Below are 18,195 nucleotides of genomic sequence, written 5' to 3'. Positions count from 1 at the left end.
TTAATGCTTCCTCTTCCCGACTATCATGATCCCAATTCTACCTTACAAATCTGGCTAGACCAGAGGATGTACACTGGTACAGATAGGTACTTGAAACACAGGGTATCCAGGCCAGTTGAACTCCACAGGACCAGTAGTGAGAGTAGCGTTACTGGGAGGGTAGAGGGAAGGTAGGGTAGAAAGGGTGCAAGGATCTACATATCAGCCCTTCCCTGGGGGAAGGACAACAGAAAAGTAGGCGAAGGGAGACGTCAGACAGTGTAAGACATGACAAAATAATAATAATTTATAAATTATCAAAGGTTCATGAGGGAGAGGGACGGGGAGGTTGAGGAAAATGTGAGCTGATACCAAGAGCTCAAGTAGAAAGCAAATGTTTTGAGAATGATGATGGCAACATATGTACAAATGTGCTTGACACAGTGGGTGGATGTATAGATTGTGATAAGAGTTGTATGAGCCCCCAATAAAATGATTTTTTTTTAAGAGAAAAACAAAATAATTTAAAATTTATCAAGGATTTGGGAGGGTGGAAAAGAGAGGGGGAGGGAGGGGAAAATGAGCTGAAACCAAGGGCTCAAGTAGAAGGCAAATGTTTTGGAAATGATGATGGCAACATATATACAAATGTGCATGATACAGTTGATATGACTTATTTTTTAAAAATTGGTGGGGAGGGGGTAGTAAACCATTATGAAACAATGTTTAAAGACAACGCGTGTCTGAACCTCACAGTTCTAATTTGTAGCCACTTCCAGATTGACTCAGCACCTGTACTATTTCCTAGCCCCCCAGAGCCCTGTCATTTTCCCTTTATTCAACCCTAAATGCCACTTATCCTACTCTCTGATTTTTGTGTACTTCAGAATATGGTGATCTTTTGTTTATGGAAACTACTTGAACTGTGCCAGAAAGTAACGCTTTTAGAAATTACCAGTTTCATTCCAGCTGTGTGTATCTAAGGATATGTTAATAGGGGGAGAGGTGTGCAAAATCAGGAAGAACGTGATTGATAATCTTGAGTATATATAGAACAACACAATAGGAGTGATGTGAGGCTTCTCCACCTCAGCTTCCCACCCATTCTTGTTCTTGTTGCGTCTATTTTGAGAATTTTTGACTGCTGTAGTTTCTTATAATTGAAGAGGGTGTTTGCTGCTAGATAGTAGGATAATTTTAACACTTTAAAATCTATTTTAATTTGACTGGGAGCATATAGTAGTAACATTCTAGTTGTATTTCAGAGTTACTACTTTCTATTGAAGTGACTGTTTGAATCCATGACAGTGGTATTAACAATACTGTTGAACCTTTTAGTGGGTAAGAAGATTATATATCTATATGTCATCTAAGCTGTGGGGGGGGGGCTTATTTTTGTTGATTGAACAGAATGAGCTTCCATAAAGTCAATTTTCAGCAATTTTTTTCAAGTAGTATAGTACATTGGGTTAAAAAAGCAGACAAATCTTTTTTAAAGTACAGTTTTTAGATCTTTTAAAATTCAGTTTTATTATTATATTGCCAAACTTGGCATATTATTTAAGTCTGAGATGCTTTTTTCTAATGATCATTCTCACCATTGAGTCTTAATATTTCAGATCACTGTGTAGAAATACCCATAGAAGCTCAACCGAAGAAGAGTCCTCTTCAGAAGAAGAAATGGAATGGAGTGATAACAGTTTATTTTTAGCCAATCTTTCTATACCTCAGTTAGATGGAACTGCAGATGAAAATAATGGTAAGTAAACAAGTCTAATTTGAGTATTAGAAACTTAAAATACATATTTTTTTGTCACTGTAGACACATTTCCAATATAGCAGACTAAGTGAGATTATAGCAGGACTGTTATGTTTGTTCTGTCTCCCGATATCTTCTTTTAGAAGAATGTAAATTCATGATTTTTTCTCATTTCTAAGGATTTTTTTTTTTAATGCCAGCAAGTCGATTCTGACTCGTGGCAACACCACGTGTGTCCACAAAGAACTGTTTCATAGGATTTTCAATGGCTGATTTTCAGAAGTAGATCACCAGTGTTTTCTTCTGAGTCTCCCCTAGGTAGACTCAAACTTCCAACCTTCGGTTCACAGCTGAACCTATTAATCATTTGCACTACCCAGGCACTCCTCCAAGAAGGTGACATTTGTTAATCACTAATTTCAAACGTCCTAAACTTTAACCAGTTAATCATGTTAATATTTAAATGGTATTAAGGGACTATAAAAATCTATGTTCAGCTTACTTAATATTTAGTCTTCAACTTATATATCATCTTCGTAGAAAAAAGTTTAAAACTTATACTATTTGAAATGATAATGCAAATAAATTCTTTTAAGAACAATTTTTATAGACAGTATTTTTACCTTATTCTCTAAAGGTACTGGTTATCAATTGGGTCTATTTCTAATCAAAGTATTATGTGATTAAAATACAATAATCAAATGCAACTAACTTGAATACTTAGTGGAATTATCTTAATGATAGGAGTGATCTCTTATTAAATTAACCATTTTAAGCATACAGATTTAATTTTATATAATTTCATGTTAATAGTATCTTGGTTTGGGGGGCAACAATTTTTAAGGGAATAAAAAATTTTTTTCTCTCCATTTCAGACAATCCACTGAACAACGAAAATTCTAGAACCCATTCTTCTGTCATCGCAACAAGCAAGCTATCAGTCAAACCTTCCATCTTCCACAAAGATGCTGCTACGTTGGAGCCTCCATCTTCTGCTAAGATTACCTTCCCGTGTGAACACAGAAGTGCCCTTTCTTCTCATGTTTTAAAGAAGGAAGATATCATTGAAGACCTTTCACAGCCAAGCAACAGAGACAAAGGTCTAGATCATTCAGTTGCTTCTCTGACAAATGAAAGCACTTACTCTATAAAATACCCTGGATCTGTAAACAGTACTGTTCGTTCCGAAAACTCACACAAAGAAAGTAGTAAAAAAGATGTCTTCCCAGTATCTTCCTGTGGTAGTAGTATATTTGATTATGAAGAAGATATTCCATCTGTTACTAGACAAATACCAAGTAGAAAGTATACAAACATTAGAAAGATCGAAAAGGATACCCCTTTCATGAATATGAATCGTCATAATAGTGAAAATACATTGAGTAAAAATTCCTTCAACTTTTCTGATTTAACTCACTCAAAAAATAAATTAGCATCTGAAGGAAATGAAAAATGTAACAGCACAGCTCTAAATACTTTATTCCCTTCATCATTGACTGAAAATTGCGAACTGCTATCATGCTCAGGGGAGAATAGAACTATGGTGCATTCTCTTGATAGTATCGCTGATGAAAGTGGCCTAAATAAACTTAAAATTAGATATGAAGAATTTCAAGAACATAAAGCAGAAAAACCAAGCCTCAGCCAGCAAGCAGCACATTATATGTTTTTTCCCAGTGTTGTTCTTTCTAATTGTCTCAGTAGACCACAGAAACTGTCTCCTGTCACATATAAACTACAGCCTGGCAATAAACAGTCCCGGTTAAAGTTAAGTAAGAAGAAACGCATAGGTCATCAGGAGACATCTACCAAAACTAGTGAGATTGGAGCCACAAAAGATAATCGTATTCAAAATAATCCTTGTAATAGTAGTACTGAGAAGGACAATGTATTGGGCAGTGATTTAATCAAAGCCACCCATTGTTCTTTTGAAAATAAAGCACCTACTGACACTTTTATAGACTGTCACTTTGCAGATGGAACCTTAGAAAGTGAGCAGTCCTTTGGACTATATGGAAATAAATATACTCTTCGAGCCAAACGCAAAGTAAATTACGAGACCGAAGACAGTGAATCAAGTTTTGTAACACACAACTCAAAAATTAGCCTACCTCATCCCATGGACATTGGTGAAAGTTTAGATGGATCTCTCAAATCTCGAAAACGAAGAAAAATGTCAAAAAAACTGCCCCCGGTCATCATAAAGTATATTATCATTAATAGATTTAGAGGGAGAAAAAATATGCTTGTGAAACTAGGAAAAATAGACTCTAAAGAGAAACAAGTAATATTAACAGAGGAAAAAATGGAACTATATAAAAAACTTGCACCTTTGAAGGATTTTTGGCCCAAAGTTCCTGACTCCCCTGCCACCAAATATCCCATTTATCCACTAACACCAAAGAAAAGTCACAGGAGAAAATCAAAACATAAGTCTGCTAAGAAAAAAACTGGTAAGCAACAAAGGACAAATAGTGAAAAATTTAAAAGAACTTTATCTTTCAGGAAAAAAAGGTCGCATGCTGTTCTTTCGCCTCCCTCGCCATCTTACAATGCTGAAACCGAAGACTGTGACTTGAATTACAGTGATGTTATGTCTAAGCTAGGTTTTCTTTCTGAGAGAAGCACAAGTCCCATAAATTCTTCTCCACCTCGCTGCTGGTCTCCCACTGACCCCAGAGCTGAAGAAATTATCGCTGCTGCAGAAAAAGAAGCAGTCCTAATGCTTAAGGGTCCTAATGCATATAATAGTAAGACTGTCAGCTCCCGCATCGGAAAAAATAGTCGATCAAGGGCACAGGTTAAGAAATCAAAAACAAAGCTTGTTAACCCCTCTGTAGTTGCTAAGAAAAAGAACAAACGAAATCAGACAAGTAAACTCACAGATGATGGTAAAAAGAAACCAAGAGCAAAGCAGAAACAAAAATCAAATGAGAAAGGTGTTGTAAGGAAGCACATTAACCTTAAGGATGAGAAAATTCTATCTCAGTCTAGTGCTGAAGTTACATTTGTACTGAAGCAGCCGAGTGTGTCTGAGGTCGCCAGTAGTCCTGGAGGTTCTCAACTACTTTTTAAGCAAAAAGATGCACCACTATCAGGCTCTGCCGTAAATCGCCCCCTTCCTGCTCCACTTCCCACAGAAACCAGTGCCCAGCAGATCTTACCTGGCTGTTTTTCTTCTTTCTTAGAAAGCAAGAAGCCTGCAGATTTGCAGCCATTCCCCAGTTCACGAGATGATTTGCATCCATCAGTTGTTTGTGGTTCTGTAGGGTCTGGGATATCAAAAGCTAATATTCCAAGACCTCATAATCAAAATAATCTGTTTGCTTTAAAGGAATCAACTTTGATTCAGAAAAATATATTTGACCTTTCTAACCATTTGTCTCAGGTAGCACAGAATACACAGATATCTTCTGGTATAATGTCCCCAAAGACAGAAGAGAGTGCAAATATACAAAAAAACTATTTGTCATCTATTGGAAAATTAAATGAATATCGTAATTCTCTAGAATCAAAGCTGGACCAGCCGTATACACCTAACTTTTTGCACTGCAAAGACAGTCAGCAGCAGATGGTGTGCACAACAGAGCAGTCAAAACCCAGTGAAACTTGTTCTGGAAATGCAGCCTCCGAGGAACGCCAAATGCCTAGCAGTTCCTTTGTAACCTCCTTGAGAAGTCCCATCAAACAAAAAGTATGGGAGCAAAACCACAGGGGGTTTATTTTAGATATGTCAAATTTCAAACCTGAAAAAGTAAAACAAAGGCCATTGTCTGAAGCAATTTCACAAACCAAAGCACTTTCTCAGTATAAAAATCGAAACATGTCAACAACTTCAGCATTTGGTGAAGGACAGTCTGGACTAGCTGTTTTGAAAGAATTGTTACAAAAAAGACAGCAGAAAGCACAAAATGCAAATGTACAAGACTCACTGTCTAATAAACATCAACCAAATACAAATGTTCCTGGTTCCCTTGAGCATAACAAAGCAACTAAAAGAACCCGGTCAGTGACTTCGCCAAGAAAACCACGAACTCCCAGAAGTGCAAAACCGAAAGAAAAAACCCCCAGACTTCTAAAAGTGGACTCTGTAAGTTTACAGAACTCTGGGCAGTTGGATAACTCCTTATCAGATGACAGCCCCATCTTTTTTTCCGACCCAGGCTTTGAAAGTTGTTATTCACTTGAAGATAGCTTGTCTCCTGAACATAATTACAATTTTGATATTAATGCAATAGGACAAGCTGGATTTTGTGGTTTTTATTCTGGAAGTCAGTTTGTCCCAGCTGATCAGAATTTACCTCAGAAGTTCCTAAGTGATGCAGTTCAGGATCTTTTCCCAGGACAAACTTTAGAAAAAAGTGAATTTTTAAGTCATGATAACCAGAAGTGTGATGACAGCAAGCATCATGCCTCAGACCCAGCCTCATGGATTCGACCTGCTACTCTCAGTCCTGAACTTTTTGAGAAGTCATCCATGGATAGCAATGAAAATCATCGCCATAACCAATGGAAAAATAGTTTCCATCCTCTAACAGCTCGGTCTAATTCAATAATGGATGCTTTCTGTGTCCAGCAGGCAGAGGACTGTCTAAATGAAAAATCCCGATTGAATAGGAGTTCCCTAAGCAAAGAAGTATTCTTCAGCCTTCCACAGCAGAGCAATTCAGACTGGATTCAAGGTCACAACAGAAAAGACCTGGGACAGTCGCTTGACGCAGTCAGTACCTCTTTTACTACAATCCTCTCCTCCCCTGATGGTGAACTTGTGGATGCGGCCTCTGAAGACTTAGAATTGTATGTTTCCAGAAACAATGATATATTGACACCAACTCCTGATAGTTCACCACGATCTACCAGCTCTCCCTCACAATCTAAAAATGGGAGCATCACCCCTCGAACTGCTCACATTCTGAAGCCACTTATGTCCCCACCAAGTAGAGAAGAAATTATGGCAACTTTATTGGATCATGATCTTTCAGAAACTATTTACCAGGAACCATTTTGCAGTAATCCTTCTGATGTTCCGGAAAAGCCCAGGTAAACAAATAAACACACACACACACACACACACACACACACACACATGCGCGCGCTCAGTTGAATAATTGTTAAGTGTATAACTGCATTTGGTTCCTGACTTTGTTTTCTGGCTGTGGTACTGGATTCATATGTATGCCATTGTGAAAACTATGTTTCATTCTAGACTAAGAAAATTCACAAACTACCTGAAATTTAAGTTTATGAGTGTTGAACTTGGACTAATTATTATTATTTAACTTTCTCCATTAAGTAGTAGAGATGTCAGAGGCTTACTGTAATATGACGCAAAACTAAGAACAGTGCTATGATAACTTTGAAAGTATTGCAATTACCATTTTAAAATAGTATCAATTTTTTAACTGATCAGCTTTTATGATTTTTTTAAAGGAACTAAATATTTTAAAGTATTTGAAAATAGGCATACGTATTTCTAAGTCCCCTTCTGATACATCTGTAAATGAAGATTATTTAAGTTGGTCCTATTGTATACCACTTTACTTTCGTGTTGCTGAGATTGTTAGTTAACACAGTCTTAGAGATCCAGGGATAGAATTTGGTTACCATTATGCCTTCTTTCTTTTAAAAATATTTCAAGGAAATAATCAAATAGATAGCCAAACAGATGCCAGTAGCAAAAGAGGAATCATTGACTCATTTATTTATAGGAGTTAGGTGGATACTTTATACCACCTCCATTCAGCAAGGTAGTAGAACATAACTAATAAAACCTGATTAATCCAGGAGGTGTGAGTGATGGTTCTTGGTCATGTCCCTTGTGGCTGTGAAAGACTATGATCCCATTTGCTTAACCAGTTGCAGGGAGACACAGCTCACTTTACCATCCAGTCAGAGCCGAGGAGGAAGGCTGTGACTGTTAAGGCAGGCCCTGCTTTTTGTGTATGTGATGGATTGAAATAGGAAGAGCCAATTAAGGCAAGAGGCCCCACTGCTTGTGTGTGCTGCTGTTCAACAGCATGTTCCTGACTTGAGTTACAAAGATACAGTGAATGACAGGCTTTTAAAAAGCAAGCAGATTGACATTTCCTCCTTTAAGAACTTGAAGTAAAGGGCAGAAGCATGTACTTCGTTCTCAATAGACAGTTTTAATTTTCTACATGGTTCTTTAACTTTCCCTATTCTCCAAAAATATATGAATGTCTAAGTTTTTTAATTGAGTTACTTTTCCTACCTCAACTTTGTATAAGCATATTAATTTTCAGTTACCAAAAATGTGTCAATGTTAGTTTACTGTTTATTGTCAAACTTTGACACTTGCCCTGCTGCTAACAGTTTTCTTTGAACAACTAGTCTATATAAAAATTCAATATGGTGTGATGTAACAACAATGCTTCCTCCCTCCCCTCCCCCCCCACTATCATCCCAATTCTGCCTTACAAATCTGGCTAGACCAGAGGATATGCACTGGTACTGATAGAAACTGGAAACACAGGGAATCCAGGGCAGATGATCCCTTCAGGACCAGTGGTGTGAGTGGCAGTACTGAGAGGGTGTTGGGAGGGTGGGTTGGAAAGGGGGAACAGATTACAAGGATCTACATATAACCTCCTCCCTGGGGGACAGACAACAGAAAAGTGGGTAAAGGGAGACATTGGACAGGGCAAGATATGACAAAATAATAATTTGTAAATTATCAAGGGTTCATAAGGGAGGGAGGAGCAGGGAGGGAAGGGTAAAATGAGCTGATGCCAGGGGCTTGGGTGGAAAGCAAATGTTTTGAGAATGATGAGGGCAATGAACGTACAAATGTGCTTTCACAATTGATGTATGGATTGTGATAAGAGTCATATGAGCCCCCAGTAAAACGGTTAAAAAAAAAAAAGTTGTAGTCACGGAAAACCACAAGTGGCAAGTTCTCCCTTGTTCTAGACTAGGCGTCCTCAAACTGCGGCCTGCCGAGGACATTTATCCAGTCTGCCAGGTGTTTTTGCCTCGTTTGTTTTTTAACTTCAAAATAAGATATATGCAGTGTGCATAGGAATTTGTTCATAGTTTTTTTTAAACTATAGTCCAGCCCTCCAACGGGTCTGAGGGACAGTAAGCTGGCCCCCTGTTTAAAAAGTTTGAGGACCCCTGTTAGACAGTCGTTATGAGTTGGAATTGACTTGGCGGGAATGAGTTGGTTAACTTTGAAGACAAAAACATTTACTATTGTCAATGAAATATTTGATGTGCTCTTGAATATACACTTTTTAGGAAAAAGTTCAATATGGACAATTTAAATATGAAAAATTAAAATTACAACATTTCACTGCCTCGTGATAACCACTAAGAATATTTTGATATGTTTCCTTACAGTTTTTTTTTAATGTGTGCCTTTTGTTGTAGTTTTTGACATGTAATCTGACTATAACCACAATACTGTATTTGGACTTACCTAACATAAGCATTTTCCAAATTTTTAAGTTTATTGAAGTATCATTTTAATGACTATGACTGCATAATACTCTAATGTGTTTTAGTGCAGTTTTCAGAAAGACTTTCCATTACAGATAATGACACGTTTAAAATCTTGTTCACAAAGCATTTTTAATATTTTGGAGTTTTTTCCTGTAGCTCTAGAATCAGATCACTGAAAACCTGGATTTCTGATAATTTTTTTTTCCAGTTTTAGCAATTACTCTATTGCTGACAGAATTCAAGAAAACTGAATTTACCATCCTGTCTTTGATTTTCATTTTTGAATTCTTTATAGTCTTTATCATTAGCATTAGAGCTGTCTAGGGTCACATGGTATGTGTACTCCTTCAACAGAAGTAATTCTCTTTCGAATTTCTCTTATAATGCGACTGGCATGGGTACACTGAGTGTACTAGCTATTGATGGTGGTGTTAACTAGTTGGGTACAAAAATCGTGCCAGGTAAAGAAGACAAGAAACTGTCACCCTGTTGTCTCTTCTTCAGCTCCAGTTTAGAAAACTTAAATCAGGTTAATATTTCAAGAGAATGACTAAGATATTTGCTAAGATCTTCATTATTGTTGTATACAAAGAGCTTTTAAGAATTTGTAGGGACAATTCTTTTTTTTTTAATGAATTTTCAAGCCCTTGCAGATGTTATGAGGAAGAAGTACAGTTCAATATTTATAACTATTGAAAACTAAACCAGGCTCTCTCTGTAATTAGTGATTTCTCCCATACACACACACACACACACATATCACTAGCATTTAAGGTATGCACTCTTGATTGATTGATTGATTGATTGGTTGATCAATCATTAGTTTTACTCCTTATGTTGGTGTTTAATCTTGCCATGTAAAGAAGAAAAAGAATTGTCATTTACTCAATTGTGCATGTCTTTTTAATGTCTAAGGGAATTTGGAAGGTGTAAAGTCTTGTATGTTTGAACTGACTGGCCTTGATAAGCTACTTACACATACTAGACAAATGTAAAAACACTATTGACAAAATCCAGATATAATAGTTCAAATAATCAATTGCTTTTTTTAAAATCCATGTGTGGTAACAGTGGAAAATTTACTGTAACTAGAAGAAAAGCATTTGATGAGTCTGTGCCTTGTTGAAAGAAAGAAGGCTTCATGCTTGCCATTAAAGCAAAACACAATCACTTTTTGCCTCTGGTATTGTGGATACCTTCCAAAGGAAATTTATCTGGTAGTCATCTACTTATTAGGAAAAGCCTATTGGGATTACAGATAGAGTATACCTGCATTAGATGGGGATTGGAGAGAGAAAGAGATGATGAATGTTAATACTTCAAAAGAGAATAAAAATAGCTCTGATAAGGAGCAAATACTTTGGTAATTGTTCTTTGATACAAAAGAGTTCTAAAATATGTTGTTTGTAGGGAGATTGGCGGAAAACGACTCAAGGTAGAAACTCGACTTCCAAATGATCTGGCTGAGTTTGAGGGAGACTTTTCCTTGGAAGGACTTCGTCTGTGGAAAACAGCATTCTCGGCGATGACTCAAAATCCAAGACCAGGGTCACCTTTTCGCAATGGCCAAACAGTTGTCAGGAAAGGGTCAAGTTGTAACCAGAAAATGGCTGAAGATAAAAAAATTGTCATTATGCCTTGCAAATGTGCCCCAAGTCGACAGTTGGTTCAAGCATGGCTTTTAGCCAAAGAAGAATATGAACGTTCCAAGAAACTGCCTAAAACTGAGCCAACTGGAGTTGTAAAATCTGCTGAGAACTTCGACTCTTCAGTTAGCCCAGCTGATGAACCTGTAGTGCCTCCAAAAATGGATATAGCACCACATATACTCCCCACTACAGCATATACCAAGGAAGATGTTGATAATTCTCCGATTGCTTTACAAGCAACCATAGAATGTGGTAGAACTGCAAGTGAAAGTCGGATGCTGCCACCAGTTGCTTCTGGAAATGATAGTGAGAAAGATGAAGATGAGGACTTTTATGTTAGTTATAGTTCTCCTGACTCTCCTATCCCCCCTTGGCAAGAACCAATATCCCCAGAGTCCAAAGCATTAAATGGAGACGATAGAGCATCATCACCAATAGAGGAGCTATGTACCTTGACTGTTGAGAACTTCTTAAAGCCAATAAAAGATTGTACACAGAAAAGCCCCTACAGCAAGCCCAGGGAACCTTTTGTGTTATCTCCCATTAATATTAGGACACGAACTGGGAAAAATGAATCACTCTGCCTTCATAGCACACCAGTTATACAGAGAAAACGTCGGGAGAAGCATCCTGAAGCAGCTGGTCTTACCCCTTTATCAACAGGTAAGTGTACAAATAAGGGGGATTTCCTTATTCTTCAAAGTTAATGCAAACGGCACTGCAATATGTAATGGGAATCCGGGCAAATGAGTTTATTATTATTTATATAAGGCTTTGTTTGAGCTTTTTGCTATAAAATGTACTTATTTATGTTACTTCCCTTGGTGTCTTTTTACCTTCTGGGCAAAATAGAGGAGCCCTCTCAGAACTTTATATTTGCTTTCTCAACTTGATTTTTCTCATTGGATTTTAAACATACTCAAGCCCTTCTCATCTTTAAAAGTAGAATCAAAATTTTTTATCTCGCCTCTTTCCACTTTTTTTTTCTCCTTTCCTAAGGCCAGATTTCTTAGTAGATTTTCTAGCTAAACAACTGCATTTCCTTACCTCACAAGCATTTGACTCTAGTAAAGATTTCCAGTAACTTTGTAGTTAAAAATCACTGGTGCTTTTCAATCCTACTGGTTATACCTTCCTTCTTAGAGCATCTCTCCCTGTGATTTCCTGCACCTCTCTCCTCTATTTCTTTGAAAGAATATCTTATTCTCAATTAAGACATAAAATGTTGGGGTGTACGTCAGCCTGGCCTTAAGCTGCCTTCACTTTTTTACTTTACACCCTCTACCTAAGTTATCCAGTTCCTATTCTCAGGATTATTGTAGATAATTCATAAATTAATTATCCCTAGCCGAGAATTCTCTTTTAAGCTACAGACCACTGTATCGAGTTGCCTATTTTGACATTTCTAGTTGAGTGCTGAAAGTCACCTCCAGCTTTGTATTTTTAAAACTATTTATCTCACTGCATATATCTTTACTCTAAGACATGCACAACCACAGCCATGCATACGACACAAAGAACCCAATCTTAGCGCCTCTCGCTCGGATTTTCTTAAGTGAGGAGTAAGTACCCCTATCTTTTAAGCCACTTAGTTACACAAGCTAGAAACAAAGGATATTCGTGTTTAATTCCCCGCTCATTGCCCACCCTGCAGTTTCCAATCTTTTATGAAGTCCTGTAACTTTTTATCTCCTGAATGACCTTACTGTACCTGCTTCATCCCACCTCTGCCATAGCCTTAGGACAAGGTATCTCTGACCTGGGTTTCTGCCTTCTTACTCTTACTTTCTACTTCTCCTGCATAATAGTCAAGGTAAATCCCACCCAAATCTCAGTTAATTGCTGCTCTCTTTAGATTTTAGTTCACGAAAGCTGTTTTAATCTCCCTGAGTAGATTTTTTAAACTCTTAACTAAATTTCCCTTTGTTGAACTTAAAACCCGGTTAAATTTTTATTTTTTTATATGTATTTGCTATGTCTGGTTTTCCTTCTAGTCTCTGGTGGTTTTTCCTCAAAGCCATAAATACTTGATAGGCAAGTGATAAAATGAATTGTTTTATTGCCCTAAGATAACTACTGAGAACAAATCGCAGTCTTTAAAACCTAAGCATACTTAAATTTAAATTTTGTTTTAAGTTTAAAGTTATTTTGGTGGTGATTAAAGGTTTGAATTCGTTTCATGCTTAAATTACAGTGTCTTCAGAGAATTTAGAGAAAAGTACAAATAATATTTGGCACAACCAAAAGCATTTTAAAATTAATAATCAATAAAATCAATCCATTTTGATTTACTTGTTAAATGTAAGATTTCTTTTTCCAGACTCGAAAGCCCAGAAATTGAACCCTAAGAGAGAAACCAATACTGACACTCTGAGAAGAGTGCTCTTAACCACACCAGCAAAGGTAACTCTGCTCGTTGTATTTAAGATCAGTGGAAGATCCATTCTTACTCGTAGACTGCAGTTCGATAAACGAACTCAATTAAAACATTTTTAATATTTTTGCATCATTTATTTACATATCGTTGAGACAACAAGAAATTGCCTAATTTTTTTTTAGGTTTTTTTTGTTGTTGTTGGGATCTAAAAGATTCTTATATGTAAATACAAATGTTACAGAGAAAGTGAATATGATAGCCAAAATGTGGATTATGAGGATACAAATACATTAACTGATTACTGGCAAAATCAGAACAATCCAATGACAGCAGAGCTCAAGTAAGTGATTTTTGATCCCACCAAAAATATATCCTTTGTCTTGGTTTATTAGTTTTTCTCAAATATAGCATTACTGATTTTTTTTAACTAAGTAGTAAAAGGAAGCAGCATTTAGTACTGAATTTCTGAAATGTCTATTCAAATAATACAAATAATTTAAAAGTTTCAAAGCGTGTGGTTACATTAAACAAAGTATCCTTGAACACATGGATGATGATGATAGAAGTCACTTCCATATTGACTACTTTTTATTAATATTATTCACTGTATGAAGTATGTGTAGTTAGTATTTATTTTGAGACTATGAATACTAAAAATAAATATTTTATTGATAAATAATATTGTATTACACATGTATTAAAAGCAAATATCTGTATTGTGAACATAAATCAATACTTGGGAATAGAGAATACATTTCAAAGTCAGAAAAAAATTTTAGTGAAAGAATTTCTACACTTTTCAAACCCTTGATGATTGTTTGCCATTATTTATTAACTCATCTTTCAAACCACATGTCGGGTTGTGATAGAATACAGATCCAAAATTTTGTATTTTTGTAAATGCTGGTAAAAGTAGTTGCAAATCTATTGAGTACATGATCCGCATATAGCCAAGAAAGATCAAAATAAGAGTCCATGTGGTGTAAATGTTCCTTTCTACAAAACTATTATTTTATTATTTTGGGTTTATAAACTCAGAGATGAGTAGATGGTTTCGTCTTAGAATCAGAGAGATGATACTAGCTTAATGCTTCTGACTAAATAAATAGAGCATATTGTCCAAATTGGAAAAACTAATCCAATTGCTTACTTATTTTTTTCTGGCTGTGTGTTTCTTTTAATAGAATCAGTTTGCAGCAGTAAACACCCCAAAGAAAGAAACTTCGCAAATTGATGGGCCATCTTTAAACACTACCTATGGTTTCAAAGTCAGCGTACAAAATTTACAGGAGGCAAAAGCTTTACATGAGGTAACGATGAGAAGGACATGTGTAGTGTGTGCTTAACTATTATGCTTCATCCTGTAAAACAAGCATGGACGTTTTTAATAAAGGAAAATGTATGGAATTCTATTTGTGAATTTCCATTTTCTTCATATTACTCCTACTGCTGTCTGTCCTTTAAGAGACTTTTAAACAGCTGACAGTTGCTGAGATTGCTTTATCTCACAACCTTTACCATCTTAGAACTGAAATTCTGTGTTTAGAAGCTAAAATTAGAAAACATTTTTTAACTGTTGGAAAGTGTACATACAAAAAAATCCTATTTTATGATGAGATTCTATTCCAGCAACTTTGCCTTAAGTTGGTTCTAATGTAAATCAAATACTGTATCTCATTTTTCTTTTTAGTTTTCATTATGATTGGTATATTTATAGATATAATCTGTATCTGTCTTTAGGGTGTGGATTGAGAATGATAACATCAGTAAATTGCTCAGTGAAACATTGTATGTAGCATATATTATGATAAAATGTATTCCACCTCACCCCCCACCCCCCCAAAAAAGCACATAAGTGCAGTTAGTTCATCATAACTTGAATATGGCGTAAATTCTATTTCCCCAAATGTGATATTTACTTGTGTTTTCTGTTTGGTTGGCTCATTATATTAGAGTGTGCTACAACAGATGAAAACTCCATTCACTCACATAATTCCTAGATAGCCCACTTGCCTTACACCACAGGCCATATGCCATAGGAAGCTATCTTGAAGAACTGTGCATAAACCACAGTCTGAAGAGAATGTGTGGCTAAGTCAGGACAAATTGATCTATGTTGCAGAAAATACAGTAAAAAAGCACATAGCTAACTGGCAGTACTTTGGAATTCAGAGTATATCTTTGTTGTTTTTATCTGGGATATTCAATAATGAACTGCAGTATGGCTATTAAGAACTTAAAATGATATATGCAATTGAGGTACTGAATTTTTAATTGAATTGAAATTTTTTATTAATTTAGATTTAAAAACCAATATAGGTGTGTAGTTTTTTATTTTTTTCAAATGCAGATTTTGTGAAAGCTAAATAGAGATCAGGGGTCTTAATAGAAAATTTAGCTTCTATATGAAGATGTGTTGTAACTCTAAAATCCATACTGATTTCGGAGATCTTTAGGAAAAAATAATGTAAAATATTATGATTGTTTTACCATATATACTCAAGTATAAGCCAATCTGAATATCAGCCAAGGCACCTAATTTTTCCATAAAAACTGCATTAAAAATGTGCTGAAAACATAAGTATATATGGTAAATTGATTATATATTGAGAGGACAATTGAGAAACATTAAGTTAAATTAAATACACACTTATTTCTTTTTACCTTTTTAGTATAAAAAGGTTCAAATTTTAAGTTGTGCTAATATTTTTAAAATTGTAAACATGGCTCTCATTTCTATTGAACAACACTAGTTTATACACGTGTTTTTTATCTTTGCCTTTAGTTTTAAATGATTCTTTGATTTTGAGGGGGTTAGGTAAGTTCTTTTAAACTTTTCTAAGGATTGAATTAGCATAGACTATGAAAAAATAAAATCTTTTCTCATTATTTGCCCTAAATTTGAAATGATAATCACTTTTTTAAATCATATTTTTAAAACATTCTCTTGCACATTTTTAATTTATGTTCGCCTTTGCCCTGTAGGGTTGCTTTGGATGGGTCAGAATTGACTGTACAGCAGTAGGTTTGGTTTGGTTTTGCTATTTATATTATGTGGGTCCCTTTCAAAATCTTTAGAACCTCTTTTAAAGTGACTCACATCTGGCTGGTTGCTAATAATTTCTTCCTTCTGATTCAAGTTTTCTGCATCTCAAGGAGCATTCCAGCCACCTAGTGGTCATTGACACCCTCCCCCCCGCAAAAAATTTGCATTGCTCCTTTTCCACCAAGTAAATTGTGACCAGAACAGTGTTGTGCTCTATTTCCCATTACACTAGGGTAATCTGTCTCCATTCTACATACAGTCACTCGCTGCAGGAGATTTTATGTGGCGTGTATAAAAGTAGAACTGATCCATAGGCCTTTCAGAAGCAGGTCACCTTGTATCTCTGGGTAGAATACAGATCTACCTCACTCTTTGACAGTTCCTAAGGCTACAGAGTATTTCATTGTGCACTGCCTTTGTGAATGTCACATAGTTTTATGTCATCAGTCCTCAATGAATGGATGGTGAAGTTTTGTCCAGTCTTTTGCTATAACCATCTTGAACTGTCCATCTTTTGGCTTGTGTTTGTTTACTAAATAACTCATGCTTATTCCTTTTTTTAATGATTATTCTGAAGAGTATATATTTGGTTAACTGTTTGCACCATCCAAGGTGCCCCTACAGAAAATAGGGTTCAATTCCTTGCCTGCTTTTGCACAACCTTCTTGTCTGGTTACACTCAGTAAATCTCTCTACATCTGTTTATTTAATTTGTTTGCTGGGGGTGCGGGGAGGGAATTCCCTAAAAGCACTCATGCATTTGCCAGAGGATGAACCTATTCCTGTTAAGTTGATTCTGACTCATCTTATCCTTACAAGCTGGAATAGAACATACCCATAGGATTTCTAACACTATATTTACAGAAACACACAGCCATTTCTCTCACCCCAGGTGGGTGTAAACTGCCAACCTTTCTACTAACAGCCAAACATTTTAACCTCTGTGCCGTCAGGGCTCCTTTAGCAAGAATTAGAAAGTCACAATCTGAATGTGAAATTTGCCTCTAGTAAGTAGTAGTGTTAATGTGCAGTACTCTTTCAACTTTAAGTTGTGTTCATAGTATTCTCTGTAATTTCTCCACAAGTTCATTCTTTTTTTTTTTTTCAGTTTTATTGGCACATAATTCATTTATCATATAATTCCATGGTTCAGTCATATCAAGAGTGTTTATTCTCTTTAAACTGTTGTGTTTAGTTTTGTTTGGTAGGACAGATTTTGTTTGTTTACTAAATCATGCTTACTCTTTTTTTTTAAGATTACTCTGAAGAGTATATATTTTAAAACTGCAAGTTCTTTCCTTAAAAAAATTAAAAGTTCTTATGTCTTACATGTGGATGATTAATATTTATATTTTGACATTAATGTGTGTTTTACGTACATTTGTTGCATGTTTACTGTTATATGTACATGGTAAAAATTTCCAAATTTATATTAATTTCCCCTCCCATATCACAGTCTCCTTTCACATAATCTGTATCATCAGTTCTTTTCTTTTACATATCTTTGCATATACTTTCTATGTGTGCACTTATGTTTTGTACTCTCACTGGTTGCACTTAGGAGCATAGTGGTTACTCACTGGACTGCTGACTGCAAAGTCAGTGGTTCAAAACCACCACCATCTGCTCTGTAGGAGAAAGACTAGGCTTTTTACTCTTCTAAAGAGTTTACAGTTTTGGAAACCCAAAAGGACAATTCTACTCGGTCCTGTAGGGCTGTGCTGTGAGTTGATGGGAGTGAGTTGTGTATTTGAGCTTCCACGTATACAGATGTTCTGGACATCATTCCACATTAGAATACAGATCTACCTCACTCTTTGATAGGTCCAAAGGCTACAGAGTATTTCATTGTGCACTGCCTTTGTGAATGTCACATAGTTTTATGTCATCAGTCCTCAATGAATGGATGGTGAAGTTTTGTCCA

General features: G+C 35.9%; 1 protein-coding gene across 1 annotated transcript in view; it reads left to right on the top strand.

The window, feature by feature from the left end:
* REV3L (REV3 like, DNA directed polymerase zeta catalytic subunit) overlaps positions 1–18,195 on the top strand; it is a 177,139-nt gene that overhangs the window by 112,128 nt on the left and 46,816 nt on the right. The window contains exons 12-16 of the mRNA XM_004702008.3: positions 1,599–1,738; positions 2,614–6,778; positions 10,610–11,511; positions 13,169–13,251; positions 14,410–14,535. Of these exons, the coding sequence (XP_004702065.1) occupies positions 1,599–1,738; positions 2,614–6,778; positions 10,610–11,511; positions 13,169–13,251; positions 14,410–14,535 (5,416 nt within the window). The remainder of the gene's footprint in view (positions 1–1,598; positions 1,739–2,613; positions 6,779–10,609; positions 11,512–13,168; positions 13,252–14,409; positions 14,536–18,195) is intronic.

This window comes from Echinops telfairi, unplaced genomic scaffold, assembly GCF_000313985.2.
Source record: "Echinops telfairi isolate 266 unplaced genomic scaffold, ASM31398v2 ScPeMD7_3533;HRSCAF=4204_0, whole genome shotgun sequence".
Taxonomy (NCBI): domain Eukaryota; kingdom Metazoa; phylum Chordata; class Mammalia; order Afrosoricida; family Tenrecidae; genus Echinops; species Echinops telfairi.
The sequence above is the reverse complement of the archived record's forward strand: the minus strand, read 5'-3'. Positions and strand labels throughout refer to the sequence as shown.